This window comes from Pristis pectinata, chromosome 5, assembly GCF_009764475.1.
Source record: "Pristis pectinata isolate sPriPec2 chromosome 5, sPriPec2.1.pri, whole genome shotgun sequence".
NCBI lineage: Eukaryota > Metazoa > Chordata > Chondrichthyes > Rhinopristiformes > Pristidae > Pristis > Pristis pectinata.
In genome coordinates, this window is record NC_067409.1 from 51,496,946 (window position 1) to 51,516,465 (window position 19,520).

A 19,520-nucleotide genomic window follows, 5' to 3' on the forward strand; every position below is an offset into this window, starting at 1 on the left:
TAGTTCCCCTTTCTGCTATTTAAAAGGAGGAACTAACTCATTACTGTAATTGAGTTAGTATCTCTTTAAAAATACTAAAGAAAATATGCACACACGTTATACATTCACATGTTGTTTCAATCCCACATTATAGGTTCAAGGCCTTTAGCTTTTACCTACATGAAATTTAATTGCAATCATAAAAGGAATTAACAGAGGATAGAATCCACTGGAAAAATGAATAAAATCAGATAAAATCCTAAAGCTTTCACCCCCAGTTCCTCTGACTTTCCTTAGGCGAAAAATAGCACAATGGCAATCTACTTACCAGCTAGGAAGGTGTTATCTCTCATGAGATCATGCACTCTTTTCTCCAAGTCTTCTTCTGATTCCATAGGCATGAAGCGTTCAATTGATATGCAGGATGAGACATTAACCATCAACTGTGAGAGAACAGTGACCTGTTTTGCAACTGGGTTGTTTATCGTCATTTCCTTCATGTTTTCTGAAAAATATGAAGTTTTCATGCTTAGATTTGATATTAATAGAATATCATGCTCTTTCTCCTCTTCCTGCTTTGCAAACATTGATTGTTATAGCAGAACAGCACTTCAGAGCAGCTCCTAAAAGCTTGTTCTAAATGTGTGAAGCTGTAAAATATTGGCATAGTATTTACATTGTGGATAATATAAAGCTAAGATTGAACTTGATTCTGACATCAAAGGACACCAGCACACATACTTTCAGCAGGAATTGTTGAAAAAGCAACCGGCATGGGTTTTGTTCTCCATCGCTAACTATGGTACCTGTTACCTCATCTGATATCAGTCAACTCATCTGAGAAGTGGCATAAAGCAAAAAACATTCTGGTCCACTCCACCATCTTTATAGCCTGCCCCACACCCACCTACTTCAATGGAGATGCACTTACAAATTAAGTCATTCAAGTGAGTTGAAGATCAAGATCTCAGCTTTGGCACAAACTTATGGCAGTGATTCATGCCATCCTATATGCTTCCGAGACCTGGACTACCCAAAACAGGCATTTCATGAAACTAGAAAAATATTACCAGCATTGTCTCTGCAAACTCCTCCAAATTCAATTAAAAGGATAACCGAAAAAAAACATTAGTGTCCTCTCCCAGGCCAATATCTAAAACACAGATTCTAATTACACTCGGTTGGCCATGTTGAGCAGGCCATGTTGTTCTTATGCTAATACTAGTGTCATGATGCAGACACTCTATTCCAAGCTCCATCATCAGAAGAGGTTACCAGGCAAACAGAAAAAAAGCCTCCTTGAAGAAATATAGCATCTCCGCTGACACCTGGAAACCTTTGGCCCACGTCCACCGAAGTGGAAAAAGAACACTGGGGATGATTTTGAGAATCCAGAGCCCATGCATTGGGAACACACAGCAGCCCCATGTAAGCAGCTGAAGGAGCACACCACCTCACAAACTATGTGCCTTCTTTCTCTGTTAGGCACTTTCTGCCCCATCTGTGGAAGAACCCCACATTACTTTCCCTTTAAATAACCCCAAAATCCTAACAGGATCAAAATTTTAACTTCTTGCTTTTGTTTCCCTCCATACATCATCCCAATAATGGGTGCCTGATAAAACTTAACACTATCACTTGGACTAGGACCTCGCAGGGACTGGAGGGATTCTAAGACAGCCCAAAACTTAGATCCAACAGAAAGGTATGCAAACATCCCAGCAATATGTTTCACTCTCCTCAGAGGTGGAGTATCAAAAGAATAAAATTCACCCTTGAGTTATGGTATAGAAATATACAAGCAGGCAACACAGCACAAAATGAAGAGAGCCACAAAATCCGAACTGTACCATAATCTTGTAATGCTTTCAAAAGTTGTTCAACATCAGTATTCAGTTGGCTCTTAATGAAATTGCGTACAAAACTGCTTTGCAAAGCCTCCTACAACAAAAAAAATTATGTTAATCTCATTCATGCATTGCCTCAAATGGATATGAAAATTGACATACTGTTTCATTAAATAAGAAGATATCATTGAGAACAGTCACAAAGTAAACTATAGGGTGGCACAGTGCCACAAACTTCAGCAACGTGGGTTCGATCCTGACCTCTGTTGCTGTTTATGTGAAACTTGCATGTTCTTCCTATGACTGCGTGAGTTTCCTCTGAGCACTCTGGATTCCTTCCATATCCCAAAGATGTGTTGGTTGTTAGTTTAATTGGCCATTGTAAATTATCCTTAGTGTAAGTGGGTGGCAAGAGAATCTGGGGGAATTGATGTGTATGTGAGACAGAGTAGATTACAGAAATGTGTGGGGGAATGGGGACTGATGAGATTGTTCTGAGAGCTGGCATTGGCTCGATGGACTGAAACAGCTTGCTATAAAACTCTATGTTATAAGGAAATATAAGAAATAATTGCAGCAAACTATTTCTGTTACTGCAATCAAAATACAACAAATCAAAAATGTAAAGGAAATTATACTGTGTTGGAGAATAATCAGAGGACTATTTGATCACAAGGATGCAACATGTATATAACATAAATGAGAAAATGAAATATGAAGTTTTTTTTAAACACATCAGGAAAATATGCCCGCATTATGTTGAGGTACTGCTTGGCTTTTCTAATGGCTCAAAAAGATTCCAAAGCACTTAGGAAAAAAAAGCAATACTCTCGCTAGAGTTGAAATTCATCTTTGGTTGCATGGTGCATTAGACCAAGAATATATTTCTACTCCTGGTTTGATATCCAACACATTTTATGTACCCAAAAAATGATTAATTTGTTATTCATTTCACTTTTATTACATGATTTTATTGATACAGAATAACGATTGCATTTGTCTATTGTATGACATTTGCTGTACTGAAGTACTCTAAAATACTATACACATACCAAATTAACATTATGTACAACATATGATTAGTTTTTTGACTGCTTTGAGAACAAAATTTCTGTTCAAAACTATTACTCAAGGTAAGTTACAAGATTATGAAATATTAATGTAATATTCAAACAAACACTTCCCCTTTCTTTTCTATTAAATAATCAGAGTGGTGTTATTTTTTACTTGCCTGAAGTTCACTTAACATAGAGTTTTCCGGAACTTCAAAAATACTTGCAGCTTCCAGCCATGCTTCTGAATAGAACTTCAGGTTTTTAACTGTTTTCAGTAATCCATCAGCCTGGATAAAATACAGAAGAGAAACAATGACAAGAATTGTAACTACACAGTTCAGAAACTTGTAATATGAAGTCAGTTAAAGGATCAAGATACACTTGGAGATTTTGTGAATCTCGTGGCAGTAATGAGTCGAGGGTGGAGGAGTTGACTTTTAGCAATAAATAAAAGCAGAGATGTTGGAAGTACTCAGCAGATCAGGCAGCGTCTGAGCAGAGAGAAACCAAGTATATGTTAGGTTTCAGTCTGGTGACTGCAGTCGACTTTTAGAAGGCAGCTGGGAGTTTCCCACCTTGTTTCAGAGTGGACCTTTGTGTGCTGGTTTACCCAATTTTCAGTATGTAGAACATCTGCATCCAATACAGGCAGGAGACTGTTTAGATATCCAAAATAGGATCCTAGATGGATAGTAGTACACCAGCTCCAACTTATGTGCAGAAATGGGTGAAACACAAACATAATATATCAGCTTTAATTCTCCTGTCATTAAGAGGTCATAACAGATATCTTTAAAGTATCTACCAAAAATTCTCACTAAAAGTGTTTTGGTTATATTTAAGATCTGTGTGGGACCAGAAGGAGCAGGGATATTAACCCAGGCCCATAGAATATCAGGGTGTTTGCCAAAGCTGCCCCCATTTTCCACAGTCCCCAAAAGCCTATTGAAAACTATTGCAAACAGGGGTAATATAAGTTCTTCACTAAGTGCATTGGAAGTCTAAACGAAGCATAAATGTTAGAACATTACTAGCAATAGTAAGTTAGAGCTTGAACTGTGCTCTTGAAGAAAAACAAAACAAAGGCTCAAACTTGCAACTTTTACCAAGGCATAAAATAGATGACCTGCTGAAACTTGAGATATTGAGGAGTATGGGGTAATTCATCTCTAGTCTTGCACAGAAGCTCACATGGAGCTTGGAATGCATCATTTGAATTCTGGAAGAGGTCTACAGTCACGGAGGACACTTCCACATTGTAGCAGCTGATACAGCAGGTTTCTGCTTCCAGGGAGGCACAGCACAGAGGGTATTCAAAGTCCTTGTGTCTCAGTCGAGAATCATGCAGCTCCAGTAAGTGTTCACTTGCTGTCACCCAATATCAGACTGCTGTTCTTCAAGCTCAGAGAATTAACATGTCAGTTCTCACTCTCATTGCTGCCATGTGGAAGTCGATCATTTAAGCTGGCTCTATTGTGGAGGCTTTGATGGCAGCAGTATAATGTGGTTCACAGCTGTTACCCAATCTATCACTTGCCTGGAGGTTTCCACTAACATTATAAAGTGAGAAAGTTTTGTCCTCTCTCAGCAATGCTTGCATCTGTACCCCACAACCAACTACTCCAGACTACAGCCACTTATGCGAGTAATGCAATTGGTCAGAAATAGCATTAGAAGTCAATTTCTTTGACCTTGATCACTCTTATGGGATTTTGTCCAGGAGTTCAGGACCCAACCTCTCTCTATTTGCTTTCAATGCCTGACACAAGAGACTGCATATGGTGGAATGTGGAGCAACAAACATCTGCTGGAGGAACTCAGTGGGTCAAGCAGCATCTGTGGGAGGAAAGGAATTGTCGACATAATTTTTTTTCTCTCTCTCTTTGTCTGCCTCCATTTATCATTCGCCTCCACCATCTCCCAACTCAATTCCTGCTCCCCTCCACTACCTGGCACAACCTACCTGTCATCTTATACCCCTCCTCAGTCCACCAATCACCTCGGACTCCTTTCTCACCCCTCCCCTTCTCCTCTTTATACTGGACATCTCGCCTCTTCACTCTCAGAACTGATGCAGGGTTTCGACATCGACAATTCCTTTCCTCCCATAGATGCTGCTCGAATTGCTGACTTCCTCAAGCAGATTGTTTGTTGCTATCAATGCCGGTTCAGCATTTGAAAAGAACTAACTCTCTCCTACGTTGTGTGATTTTTCAATGTTTCCCATGTCAAAATCACTTGCTATAAGACTGCCAACATTTCATCCACCAAAATGCACCTCCAATAATAATGTGCTGACTAGCTGTGAGAGACACAAACTAGATTTAGCGAGAGCTTATCACTCACGATGTTAGTTCCTGCTGCTGGATCCACCTAATGAAAAGCATGGTTTATACAGATTGGCTACTATCATGAGAAAACAGCACAGTGGTGCCTGAATTGCAATCAATGGGCATGAATTAATCACACATCCTGATCCACTATCCATTTTAGCCAGGTCTCCTTCTGTTTTTAATATCTTAAATACTAACTGTGCTGATACATGCAGTCAGTTAATGTGTCTGTTATCAATGCTTTCTCTCAACTATGAAATTTAAATTAGCAATAGAGATACTGCATGCATAATTAAAGTAAGTGTATTATCAGCATCAATGACAAGATGGGTAGACTGAAAGAAACAGACAAGCAGTTGGTACTTGCAATTAGTGAAGACAACTTTACAAATGTAGGGGTCAGGTTTTTAGTTTCTGCAATTCAGGTGATAAGGAACTGATAACTTTCTGAAGATATTTTTGTTTCAGATTTCTAGCATCTGCATTTTTTAAAAATGTTCTTTCAATAATGAACTGCAGCCAAGTTTCATCCCTCCTGAACTCTCAGTTTATCTATAGTACTACTTTTTTGGACATTGCTGCATAACATAAAGATCTATCCCAAATGTCAAAAGCAGAATACAATGAAGATTCCCAGAGTATTGTATCCCCTCACCTTATCCATCAATGCCAGGATTTCTGGTGTATTGGGAGCGTACAGTATTTCACCAAGTAGCAATGGCTTCAGGAAAGTCCACAACAAAGGCCCATTTGGTGCCTTCACAATATCCTCATAAAATTCCAAGCAGTAAGGAGCTAGTATAGCAATAAAAAAGCAGAATTAGTGAACTTTTCACTTTTCACATCAACTCACTATATTAATCTGAAGTTTCAATTGACTACACATCCAGCACACATCTAAAATCCATAGAAAAACTCCAAAATCTTGGCACTTATCAGATAAATATCAGATAATTCTGATCTCTTTAGCCAGTCAGTCCTCTCTCAAAAATTAAACCAAATGTTCTGCCTCCACTTCATTTATTCTATTACCAATGAAGTCTATTTTCTTAATACATCTATGTGTATAAAATCAAAATTTTGAAGGACTCTCCTTAGATTAACTGTATTACTTCAGAGTGTACTAAAGAATATACAGAATGAAGTGATTCCAAATATTTTATATATCCATATTATATTTTCTTCACATAAGTATTTGAAAATATATTGGACTTTGAACTAAAATATAATTTTTAAGTGGCTCAAATGTATATAAACTTCTACAGTTATCATATATGTACATTCCATTCTTCATTTAGCACTCTATAATGTACAATAAATTAATTAAATATTATACTTTTTGCTCTCTGGTATACTGTGAATCTTTACCATGATTCTCTGTTCACCCAGCTTGATGATGTTTATTTTAAAGTTTCATAGCTGCTAGATGCTGAGGATCCTGTTGGACTCATAACTGATGGATATTGGACAAATAGAAGTTCTTGCCACAAAGGTCCATAATTCTTTGTAAGGAGTTTTTGTTTGAGATCACAGGTAAATGTAATTTCTTTGCTGCTGACCACAAATTGATACACTAGTTATTACTGTGATCAATTGGATACTGAAATTGATAATAACTTACTGGAAACGTATGTGGTTCAGATAAAGGGACTGGGTGCAATGAGTATGTATATCCTGCCAGAAATGTGTAAGTAACACATGAATAATCCATGTCCTTTCAGAAGACTGTCCCTCTCATTGCATTATATCCTTTATCTCTAATCGTGTGCTTGCCTTCTCTGTGGTTCTCCTATCAGTAGCCTGCCCTCACCATTACTATACAATTATTGTTTTCCATTCCTGGCATCACTCTGGTTAATCCAGTGCCTGTTTAATTTCCACACAATTCTCAACCATTAATTTTGACCATTGTAAAATTTACTTTTTAACAGAATGAAATAAAGCCTTTTAATCTGAATAGAAAGAGGTGGTTCTAACTACATGCCATACCATCAGGATTTAAATTCAGTTTTAGTCCTCTATATAGCTATGTTTTTCTTACTGGTATTTGTAGGAATCTTGTATTTGATGTAATCTTCCTCAGTGAGTTCCTCAATTTGAGGGAGTTCTGAGAATGCCAAGCCTTCACCAAATAGGCTGGTAGATTTTGTTTTACAAATTCCTTTGAAGATGGCTTCCCGAGCTTTGGAGGAAGAAATTCCCAATGACCTTGCTTGAACATTCTAAATATTTTGAAAAAATATAACGTCAGTCACTTGTCACACCCTCAGAATAAAAAGATAAGTACTGTCATATGTAAGGCCTTTATAAAGACGAACATTTTAGTGTTTTCTCTTATTTTTGTTGTCTATGTTTTATGTATGTTAGACCCTTCAAAATTAGATCAGTTATTCTTTTATTTTAAAGTTCACTTTTAGTGAGACCTGTTCATTCATATCAGTAGAAAAGCTATTTCCAAAACATTATTAAATCAAGAGAAAACATATTATCCATGATGAAACAATAGCTCTTCTTCTGTTAAACCAAATGCTGACATACCCATGGCAACAGATGAGAGAGCTAGTCTGGATAATTTCTTGTTTTAGAACTCCTCAATTGTAAAGAGCTGCCTCAAAATTGTAAATTTCCAAAGGAAGATTGCTTGGCTATAAATCAGGACACTGGGGAACCAACTGCTTAAAGCAATACTGCACTATACTCTTAAAGAGCACAGATGTGCTGAGTAAAAGTGGGAATGAGATCAGGAACAGGAAAGGGGACAGTTTTGTTCTGCGTGTAGACAAGGAAGAATATTCTCATCTTTGAGGCACTGCAGCGAAGTTTCACTCAAGATTGATTCCTGGGTTGAGGTGGCTCTCGTATCAGGAAGAAATGAACACAACATGTCTATATCCTATAACAATGAGAAGCAATCTCATTAAAACATGTCAGAGACAATGCAGCAAAGAGTCAACAGATTGATTCTAAGAACAAAGGGATTAATTTATGAGGAAAGGCTGAGAGGAACAGGCCCATAGTTATTGGACTTTAGAAGAATATGAGATTATTTAATTGATCCTGAGAGGGCTATTTCCATTGGTGGGAATTCCAGAATGAGGGGGCATAATTTCAGCATAAGGGCTTAGTCACTTAGAAGCAGGATGAGGAGGAATTTCTTCTTCTAGAAGCTTGTGAATCACAAGGACTTAAAGTGAACTTTACCTTTAATTAATTATGTTAAACAATTATTTACTAAATGGTCCCCATTTTCTTTATCATTGATTGGCTGAATTAATGCAGTTAAGATGAATATTTTACCAAAATTTTTATATCTATTTCAGGCGATTCCAACTTTTATTTCGAAATCCTTTTTCAACACTATTGATTCCAAAATTCTTTCATATAACCCAAGGTTAAGTAAGAAATATTTACAAAGATTAAAAAAGGATGGTGGTATGGCTTTGTCTAATTTTAGATGTTACTATTGGGCAATTAATATTAGATACTTAATTTCCATATGAAGATTTAGATGCAATTCATTGTCCCTGTTGGGTACACCTTGAGTGTGAATCAGTGCAAGGATTTTCATTAGTTTCTATTTTAGGAGGTTCATTCCCTTTTGCACTTACTAAATTGAGTAAACAAATGACTAATCCAATAGTTAAACATACAATACGGATATGGTTTCAATTTTGTAAATTTCTTGGATTGAATAAATTTAATTTATCAAGTCCTATTCAATCTAATTTTTTCTTTCAACCATCTAGAATTGACTCAGCTTTGTAGCGGTTGCTACCGCGGAATAAAACAAGACTCTACTCGGAGGATTGCCGAACAGAACTGGTTTATTTTCCCGCCTTACGCGGGCCCTTTAAGGGAGAATGTTCCCACCCAAAACAACCGGCAATGACGTAAATCCTACGTCATCAGGACTTTCCCGCGCGCGGGTTCTCCCTGTCGCTCGGAAAGATGAGGCCCGCCGCCATCTTGGGCCTTGTCGCTCCGACGCCGCGCGACCCGACTGCCGAGCCGGTTCGCCCGACTAGACGGTGAGTCGCCACACAACCCCCCCCAGAACCGGCGATACAGTCCCCAAGGTCCGTGGGCTGTGCCAGCTGCCGCTTAGGGGGGCGGCCTCTGCGTCGCGGCGTGGCAACCTCGACAGGCTGTTGCAGATCCACATGGGCCGGTTTGAGGCGGTCCGCCGTGAAAACCTGTTCCCTGCCTCCAATGTCCAAAATAAAAGTGGATTCGTTATTCCGTATGACTCGGAACGGTCCCTCATATGGTCGTTGCAACGGCGCCCGAGGTGTGCCCCTGCGAACGAAAACAAACTTACAGTCCCGTAGTTCCTTGGGGTGGCAGGATGGGGCTTGACCGTGCCGTGAGGTGGGAATCGGGGCCAAGGCGCCAAGCTTCTCGCGCAGTCTTTGTAGGACTGCTGGGGGTTGTTCCCCTTGGTCCCGAAGGGCAGGTATGAAATCCCCGGGGACAACCAGTGGCGTCCCGTATACAAGCTCAGCTGACGAAGTGCGGAAGTCTTCTTTGGGGGCAGTGCGTATGCCGAGCAGGACCCAAGGCAGCTCATCAACCCAGTTAGGACCCTTCAGGCGGGCCATCAAGGCCGATTTCAGATGGCGGTGAAAACGTTCCACCAACCCGTTTGATTGAGGATGGTAGGCCGTGGTGGTGTGCAGCTGCGTCCCTAGCAGGTTCGCTAATGCAGCCCAGAGACTGGAAGTGAATTGGGTGCCTCTGTCTGAAGTGATGTGGGCCGGAACGCCAAAACGTGAGACCCAAGTTGTGAGCAGCGCCCGGGCGCAGGAATCAGTTGTGATGTCAGTCAGGGGGGTTGCCTCAGGCCACCTCGTGAACCGGTCCACGATGGTAAGGAGGTACCGAGCTCCTCTTGAAACCGGCAGAGGGCCCACGAGGTCGACGTGTATGTGGTCGAACCTCCTACAGGTAGGCTCGAACTGCTGTGGTGGGACCTTGGTGTGTCGCTGGATTTTTGACGTCTGGCAGTGCAGACAAGTCCTGGCCCACTCACTGACCTGTTTGCGCAGGCCATGCCAGACAAACTTGCTGGCGACCAGTCGGACAGTAGATCTGATGGACGGGTGCGCCAACCCATGTACCGAGTCAAAAACGCGTCTCCGCCAGGCTGCAGGGACTATAGGGCGGGGCTGACCAGTCGCAACGTCGCAAAGTAGGGTCCGCTGACCTGGACCAACCAAGAAATCGCGGAGCTGCAGACCCGAGACTGCGGTTCTGTAGCTGGGCAGTTCGTCGTCGGCTTGCTGTGCGTCAGCTAGGGCCGTGTAGTCGACACCCAAGGATAGGTTGTGGATGGTTGGTCTGGAAAGTGCATCAGCAATGACATTATCCTTTCCGGAGACATGTTGGGTGTCAGTTGTGAACTCGGAAATGTAGGATAAATGTCTCTGCTGATGAGCTGACCAGGGATCGGAGACATTGGAGAAGGCAAAGGACAGAGGCTTATGATCGGTGAAAGCGGTGAAAGGCCTGCCTTCTAGAAAGTATCGGAAATGCCGGACCGCCAGATACAGCGCTAGAAGTTCCCGATCAAAAGCGCTGTACTTCAGTTCGGGCGGTCTAAGGTGCTTGCTGAAAAATGCCAAGGGTTGCCAGCGGCCTTCGAGTAGCTGTTCCAGTACCCCACCCACCGCGGTGTTGGACGCGTCTACCGTGAGGGCAGTCGGGACGTCAGTCCTGGGGTGTACCAGCATCGTGGCGTCTGCCAGGGCGTCTTTGGCCTTAATGAAAGCAGCCGCAGCCTCGTCAGTCCAGGTGATGTCCTTACCCTTACCAGCCAGCAGCGAGAACAGAGGGCGCATGATACGGGCTGCTGCAGGGATGAAACGATGGTAAAAGTTGACCATCCCAAGGAATTCCTGTAGGCCTTTGACTGTGTCGGGGCGGGCAAAATGGCGGATAGCATCCACCTTGGCGGGTAGGGGTGTTGCCCCGTCGCTGGTGATTTTGTGGCCGAGGAAATCGATAGAGTCAAGTCCGAATTGGCACTTGGCCGGGTTGATCGTGAGGCCGAAATCGCGGAGGCGGGAATACAGCTGGCAGAGGTGGGAAAGGTGTTCCTGGCGGTTACGGCTGGCGATCAGTATGTCGTCCAAGTAAATGAACACGAAGTCCAGGTCTCGGCCTACCGCGTCCATCAGCCGCTGGAAGGTCTGCGCGGCGGTCTTAAGGCCGAACGGCATCCGAAGGAATTCGAAAAGGCCGAATGGGGTGATAATCGCAGTTTTGGGGACGTCATCCGGATGGACCGGGATTTGGTGGTATCCCCTAACGAGGTCCACTTTGGAAAAGATGCGGGCCCCGTGTAAGTTCACTGTGAAGTCCTGGATGTGAGGGATGGGATAGCGGTCCGGGGTGGTGGCGTCATTCAGCCTGCGGTAGTCGCCGCAGGGCCTCCACCCTCCGGTGGCTTTGGGGACCATGTGCAGGGGGGAGGCCCAGGGGCTGTCTGACCTGCGAACAATCCCCAGCTCCTCCATGTGACGGAACTCTTCCTTTGCCAGGCGGAGCTTGTCTGGAGGTAATCGTCGTGTTCGGGCATGAAGGGGTGGCCCTTTAGTAATGATGTGGTGTCGTACCCCGTGTGTGGGCCTAGAATTTGTAAACGAAGGTGCCAAAATCGATGGGAATTCGGCTAGGAGCTTGGCAAAATCGTCGCCAGAAAAGGGAAATGGAGTCCAGGCGCGGGGCTGGTGGGCTGATTTCTCCCAGGGGATAGGTCCGGAGAGTGCTAGAGTGGACTAACCGCTTCCTTCGCAGGTCGACTAACAGGTTGTGGGCCCGAAGGAAATCGGCTCCTAGGAGTGGTCGGGCGACGGTGGCAAGGGTAAAGGTCCAGGTAAAACGGCTGCCGCCAAAGTATAATTGAAGCATACGGGTGCCGAAAGACCGTATCGTTGTACCGTTGGCAGCATTGAGTAGAGGACCTGGTGGCCTGTCACGAGTGTCGCGGCCTGTCGGGGGCAAAATACTGACCTCTGCTCCAGTATCAACAAGGAAACGCCGTCCAGATTTCTTGTCCTGAACGAAGAGGAGGCTCTGTCGGCGGCCAGCCGCCGTAGCCATCAGCGGCGGCTGGCCCTGGCGTTTCCCTGAAACTTGCAGGGTGGGCGGCATCGACGGGCCTCCGCACCCCACCTCTGATGGTAGAAGCACAGCTGGTCACCCGTGTCGTCGTCTGCGTTCCTGGGGCGTGGCTGCTCTGTTGCTGGGGCCGGGCGAGGCAGGCGTTGGGCTCGCGGCCTGGTGGTTTGACTGACGGACGAACCGCTCTCGTGCTTGGCCCTCCACAGGACATCTGCCCAAGCGGCCACCTCACGGGGGTTGCTGAAGTCGGCGTCAGCTAACAACAAGTGGATGTCATCGGGGAGCTGTTCGAGGAAGGCCTGTTCGAACATCAGGCATGGCTTGTGTCCCTCAGCCAATGCCAGCATCTCATTCATTAGGGCGGATGGGGATCTGTCCCCCAGGCCATCCAGATGAAGCAGGTGGGCGGCGCGCTCACGACAGGAGAGGCCGAAGGTCCGGATCAAAAGGTCTTTGAAAGCCGAGTACTTATCTTCCTCCGGAGGCGACTGGATGAAGTCTCCAACCTGGGCGGCTGTCTCCTGGTCCAGAGAGCTAACCACATGGTAGTACTTCGTGGAGTCGGAGGTGATCTGCCGAAGGTGGAATTGCGCTTTGGCCTGGTCAAACCAGACGCTGGGCCGAAGTGTCCAAAAGGTGGGCAGCTTGAGGGCCACTGCGTTGGCTGCTGCGCTGTCGTCCATTTCGCGGGTCCAAAAGCAGTTTGGACCATCGGGGTCACCAATGTAGCGGTTGCTACCGCGGAATAAAACAAGAATCTACTTGCGCGGGCCCTTTAAGGGAGAATGTTCCTGCCCAAAACAACCGGCAATGACGTAAGTCCTACGTCATCAGGACTTTCCCGCGCGCGGGTTCTCCCCGTCGCTCGGAAAGACGAGGCCCGCCGCCATCTTGGGCCTCGTCGCTCTGATGCCGCACGACCCGACTGCCGAGCCGGTTCACCCGACTAGACGGTGAGTCGCCACAGCTTTTTCCTTATGGAGAATGAAGGGAATAACATGTTTTCGAGATTTATTCATTGATAACTGTTTTTTATCTTTTGAACAGTTGTCTAATAAATACAATCTGCCTAGATCACATTTTTTTCGATATTTACAGATTAGAAATTTTTTTTAAAGTTACTTTACCTTCTTTTCTGACACCATATAAAATTGAAATTACTGAAAAATTTTAGGTTTTAATCCTTATAAGGGCCTGATAGCAATAATTTATGATCGGATTATGAAAATACATTCAGAGGAACTTGATAAAATTAAGAATGAATGGGGAAGAACTCCAGATACTTTTACCTACAGAGACATGGAAGGAAATTCTTCAATTAGTTAATACATCTTCAATGTGTGCTGGACACTCTTTGATATAGTTTAAGGTGGTTCACAGGACCCATATGTCCAAGTTAGCCAGTTTTTATCATCATATAAATCCTATATGTGACAGATGTAATTCGAAGGTGGCTTCCCTGACACACATTTTGGTCCTGTCCCCTTTTGGAAAAATATTGGAAAGACATTTTCAACATTATTTCATCTGTATTGAACATTTATTTACAACCTCATCCTATTACTGCAAATTTTGGATTACCAATGATGGAATCTCGCCATTTATCTGCTTCTGCTCGTTGTATGATCGCCTTTGTCATATTAATGGCCAAGCGATCCATTTTGTTCAAGTGGAAGGATCCAATACCTCCCACCACTTTTCAGTGGTTTTCTCAAACTATAGCATGTTTAAACTTAGAAAAAATTAGTAGTGGTACTGTTGATCCTTTGCTTAAATTTGAGGAAGTTTGGAGTCCATTTATTCAATACTTCCATATGAAGTAAGCTGACCTTTTTCAGATCCCTTTCAATAACCCTTGAATACAGAGGAGCGGAGATGACAACATAATATGTTTTTTTTTCTTTTAATTGGAGAAATATCAGTCCAGTTTTTTTTTGAAGTTTTTGGTTTTTTTGGTTTATTATCAATATTGTTTTTTGATTTTGGGGTTCTTCTTTCATATAATTAAATTTTATTTCTTTTCAATCTTTCCTTTTATATTTGTTCACTTAATAAGAGAAAGGGAGGTCTAGATTACTTTTTTTTTACTCCTTGTGATTATATATATTAACTGTTATGATTGTTATCCTGATCTCTTTGCACCATATGTATTAATTACTAATGTTATATATATTATTTTGTACTAATTTGAAAATTAATAAAAAGATTGAAAAAGAAAGAAGCTTGTGAATCATTAGAATTCTCTAGCCTAGAATGCTTTGAAGAGACTACAGAAGGAAAAGTATCAGGCAAAGTGAAAATGGGGGCAATGATTAAATGAGCCATGATATTATTGAATGGCAGAGCAGGCTTGAGAGGTCCTATGGCCTACTCCTGCTCCTATTGTCTATGTTCTTTATTAGTGATAGATATATCCAAGATAATCCATTAGGAATGTGGATCTAGACAGGACAAGAGCATTGATGGAGTAAAAGTGGAGGAAGAAGTAGGGACAGGTATGTGTGTGGTACAGAGCCTTGAATGGGGATAACTTTTAAACTCACATAGGATATTGGCATTTGTGGCAAGGCCAACATTTCAATATCCCACTTCTTTTCTCTTACTTCTGCAATTTTTCCTTTAATTATTTATTCAATTGTAAAATATAACTTCAGGAATCTTCCAGTAAACTAACAGAAGGTGAAGGTTATTATCAAATATTGTTATTGAATCTACAGAATTATTATAGAAATAGAATTGGTTTCCATTTTCCTGTACTGCAATCCAAATTATAACAAATCATTGTTTAAAATAAAGTATTTCCACTTTCCCCTGGAACTTATGTCAATCCCTTTGGCTAAATGCACTACTTCTCCTAGCACGTTTCACCAAAACAGATCCAGCACTGCTCATCTTCCTGTTACACCAGATGCATAGGAGGGCATTTCAGCCGCTAAAATGGATGTGTTTGATCAAACTGAGCTGTCAGGATTTCAAGCAACTGAAGCACAATTAGAAACATCAAGCCATCTCACACAAGATCATTTCCAGATTTCAGAAAAGAGCCGTAGCAATGTCTGGGCAGGTGGGGGATGGAGGGGGCAACCAATGTGTTCCCTGGATCAGTAATTTAAATCACTGTTTTATTCCTCAATTTCACCAGCCCTAGGAAACTAATATATAAAGAGAGGGGCACTCTGTACAACTTTACAGCTCTGAATGTGAGCCAACAGGGGAAGAAATGCTTCCTTCCAGTCAATAATACATTTTTCCTACCTGCATAACCTCCCTATGCCTAAGATCCAAATACATTTTCCATTCGCCGGGATGACACAATGGTACAGCCAGTAGAACAGCTGCCTCACAATTCCAATGTCCCAGGTATGATCCTGACCTCTGGTGTTTTCTGTGTGGAGTTTGCACATTCTCCTCATGGCCACATGGATTTCCTCCAGGGGCTCTAGCTTCCTTCAACATCCCAAAGACATGTGGGTTGGCCACTGTAAATTGCACCTAGTATGTAAGTGTTAGCATTTGGAGGGGATGGTGGTATTGCTGGGAATTTGGAGAAAATAAATGGGATTGGTATAGGATTCGTGCAAATGGATGTTTGATGGTCAGCCCAGACTTGGTGGGCTAAAGAGCCATTTTCCATACCAGAGTCATAGGGTTGTACAGCACAGGCCCTTTGACCCACTACATCCATGCTGATCTTTTTGCCCATCGACACTAATCCCATTTGACCGCATTAGGACCATATCCCTCCATGCTTTGTCCATTTAAGAGTCTATGTAAATGCCTCTTAAATATAGTAACTATATCTAATTCCACCACCTCCTCTGGCAGTGCACTCCAGATATCAACCACTCTGTATAAAAAAACCTACTCCTCAAATTCCCTTTAAATTCCTTCCTCTCACCTTAAACCTTTGCCTTCTTAGAGTTATGGAATTATAGTCATACAGCATTGAAAAAGGCCATCTGGCTCACCATGTCCATGCTAACCAGTGGATACCCATCTGTATTTATCCCATCTTCCAACACTTGGTCCATAGATTCCCATACCTTGGTGATTCAAGTACTTTTCCACATACTTCTTAAATGCTGTCTGTGACTCTGCTTCCACCACTCTCTCAGGTAGTGCATTCCAGGTACTCACTGTCTTGGGTGAAAAAAATCCCCCTCAGCTCCTCTCTAAATCTCTTACCACTTACCATGTTCTCTAGTTTCATTCACTCCTGATAAGGAGAAAAGTTTCCTGCAGTCTACCCTATGTATACCTCTCATAACTGAAAATATAAAATGTCCCCACTTAACCTCCTCTGCTCCAGGGAAAACAAACCTGGCCTCTCCAGTATCTCCTCATAAATAAAACATTCCATCTCAGGGCAACATCCTGGTTAATCTCTCTACACTCTCTCCAGCACAATCACATCCTTCCTAAAGTGTGATAAGTGTGATGACTTGAAATGCACACAATCTTCCAAAAGTGCCCTAACCAGTCATCATCCTGGTGTTTAGATGACTATCTAAACACTGCATTTTGTTTTTCAAAATAGGTGATTCTCAGGTAAAGTGAACTCTGGTGGTGCCCATATCTACTCCAGGACTAGACTTTATATCCTCTGTAATCCTATCCATCTCCTAACCCAGCACTGGGTCTGCTTTGCATCTAAGATCCAACAGGTTCAGACATTTTCAGATAAGCACAAACAGGTCCAAGCACTGTGGACGGCTTAATAGTTAATTGACCATTTCCAAAAAGCAACAAGCTATCTATTAATCCTAAATCTTCAGTTATATTATTTTTATCGGTCTGTTCCACAGACAGTCAACCTCTATTGATTTTTGTAAACCTAGATATAAAGTTTACTAAAAATACATCACTTAATCTCATTGTATGAAAAGAAAAATATAAGAATGGGAAGAACACAGGTCACTAGATGGCAGTTCTGGCATCAGCTAGAAAAAAAAGACATTTGTCTCTCAAAGTATTAAAAACGTCACCAGTTAAAACTTTGGAAGATCTAATGCAACATTTTGAAAAACATTTTAGTAAAACCCTTATACCTCATCGTATTCAAAAATTGATGGAAGATTCATGTTGCTGACAGAATCCAGAAGCTTGGGAATGAGTTCCAGGAATTGTAGCGATTTAGAAGCAAGGGAAGTAATGTCAGAGAACACTTTTAGGATACTCTTCATCATATCATTTGCCTCAGGGGACATCATCATTGGCAGAAAGGCCTGGCAAAAGCACAATATGAAAAGTTCTTTACTGAAGTATACTTGAAATCCAGTGCTGCAGAGTGAAATTTCAGCAGTTTATTGTTATCTTTGAGATGTATTAGTTCTACAAATCATATGCTGTGTTGTTTGATAGAATAATCAATAGCATAATGTTAATATCTTTCTTCATGCTTTATTTACCATTTCTTGTTAATAGATTGAACGGAGTGTAATCATTCTATTTCTGGGCTAAGCACTCATACCTACCACTGATATAAAACTAGTGTGATCAAACCTGAACAATTCTGGGTCAAATGATCAGAGCCATGCAATCTTACAGCTGGTTCAGGTAATTACACCAAGAGGCCAGTCCTGGACCAGATGGGCATGCTAAAACTAAGTGGCTTGATTTGGAATGTTTAAGTCATACTCATCATATTGCCAGGTGCAACAGAATCAATCTGTTCAATATATTAGAAAGAATTTGAAATGTCTTCAGTGACAGTAAATACAGATTCAAACAAGCATGATAGACTGAATATCCTCTTTCTATGCTTAAAAATTCTATGATTCTATGCTCAAACCACATGGAGTTAATTGTAGCATAGTATATTCAAAATGTTTTTTTTATATTTCTGAACTTTAGTTGTTGACTTTATACCTCTGCTGCAATTTCCAAAAGATCAATTTACCCACTTCATACATCCTTAAAACATAAGGATGTTGAAAATGTACCAGACAATACAGGCTCAGCAGCTGCTTTGATTTTCTGATAGAGATTGCAAAGACAATACAGAGTTATGTCACCAAAAGTGACCAGGCCCTTGTAATATTTACCATATAACAATTACAAGAATTACAAGACAGAGATTACAAAGACAGAATAGAATGGTAGGAAGAAAAAAAAGTTACAAACATGATTGCATGAAATGTTGTTTGTTTTACCTTGTAAGTGACACATTTCACATCCATGTTGCGGCTGATCGTTAAAATAACTTTGTGACGGTCCCAAAATGTCAAGGAACACAGTTCTGTGGTCACAACTGAAATATTTACATTCTCTGGAAAAGCTAACATTAGAGCCAAGCTTTCCTCGTTGCATCTGTCAGCAGTGGCAAGAGCACGAAGAATTAACTGTAAAAACAAACATCCTTAAGTCTCATCTATAATAATTGGTGACTATCTGAAATTAATTGCAATATAACAGAAAAATACAAAGCAAAAGGCTATTTTTGTTTGGAAATTAGAGGCGTTATGGAATGGTTCAATATGAATTCCATGGGTAAAAACTGCAGCTAGGCCTGTTTTATATAATTTATTCTCAGGCTACAGTTGTATTGTAAAGTGTACACTTCTTCCATTTGACTACAAATTTTTCAATTGCTTGTATACTTGCAGGAGGTTTTAGAAACCACTAAAGATAAAGGATGAGCCCAAGGTCAACTCAGATCGTATGAATTTTACCCAATTTAAACCAGTTTGCATTCCAAATCAATCTGTTGACATTTTAGATTCCCATAATATTTTATTCAAGGCAGCTGTTCCATCAACCAGATATCATTCTAAGTTTCTGGTTTGAAACAGGACTTCATCAGAATTATAATTAAAAACTTTGTTTTAAAAATAATCATTAGTCCAAAATAACTTCTGTTCAAAAGGCTGATATTTGAACTGAAGATTATGGTTATTATACATGATGGCAAAACTTAACCTAACAAAAGTAGCCAAAGCACTTCATGACTCAAAAAACAAAATAACCGAAGTTCTTATATTGTAATTAAGATAAATTTATCTTATTTCAGAGTGCTGAAAGTAAAAATTTATAATGTCCTCTATTTGTCATCAGCCAATAAAACCACATCAATCCACATCAATCTTTCATTATCGATAACATTAAATTTGTTTTGCATTTTCCTGTATTGCCACATTAATATGTGAAGTTATCTAGCATAAAAAGATCATATCTTCTGTCACACA

The 19,520-nt window shown here is 41.5% G+C and overlaps 1 protein-coding gene across 1 annotated transcript in view; it reads right to left on the minus strand.

Moving 5' to 3' along the window:
* LOC127570200 (ATP-binding cassette sub-family A member 13-like) overlaps positions 1-19,520 on the minus strand; it is a 201,406-nt gene that overhangs the window by 75,238 nt on the left and 106,648 nt on the right. Inside the window, exons 26-32 of the mRNA XM_052015468.1 lie at positions 18,489-18,677; positions 17,385-17,561; positions 7,256-7,436; positions 5,870-6,009; positions 3,058-3,168; positions 1,830-1,920; positions 308-484 (exon numbers count right to left, since the gene is read on the minus strand). Coding sequence (XP_051871428.1) covers positions 308-484; positions 1,830-1,920; positions 3,058-3,168; positions 5,870-6,009; positions 7,256-7,436; positions 17,385-17,561; positions 18,489-18,677 — 1,066 coding nt within the window. The remainder of the gene's footprint in view (positions 1-307; positions 485-1,829; positions 1,921-3,057; positions 3,169-5,869; positions 6,010-7,255; positions 7,437-17,384; positions 17,562-18,488; positions 18,678-19,520) is intronic.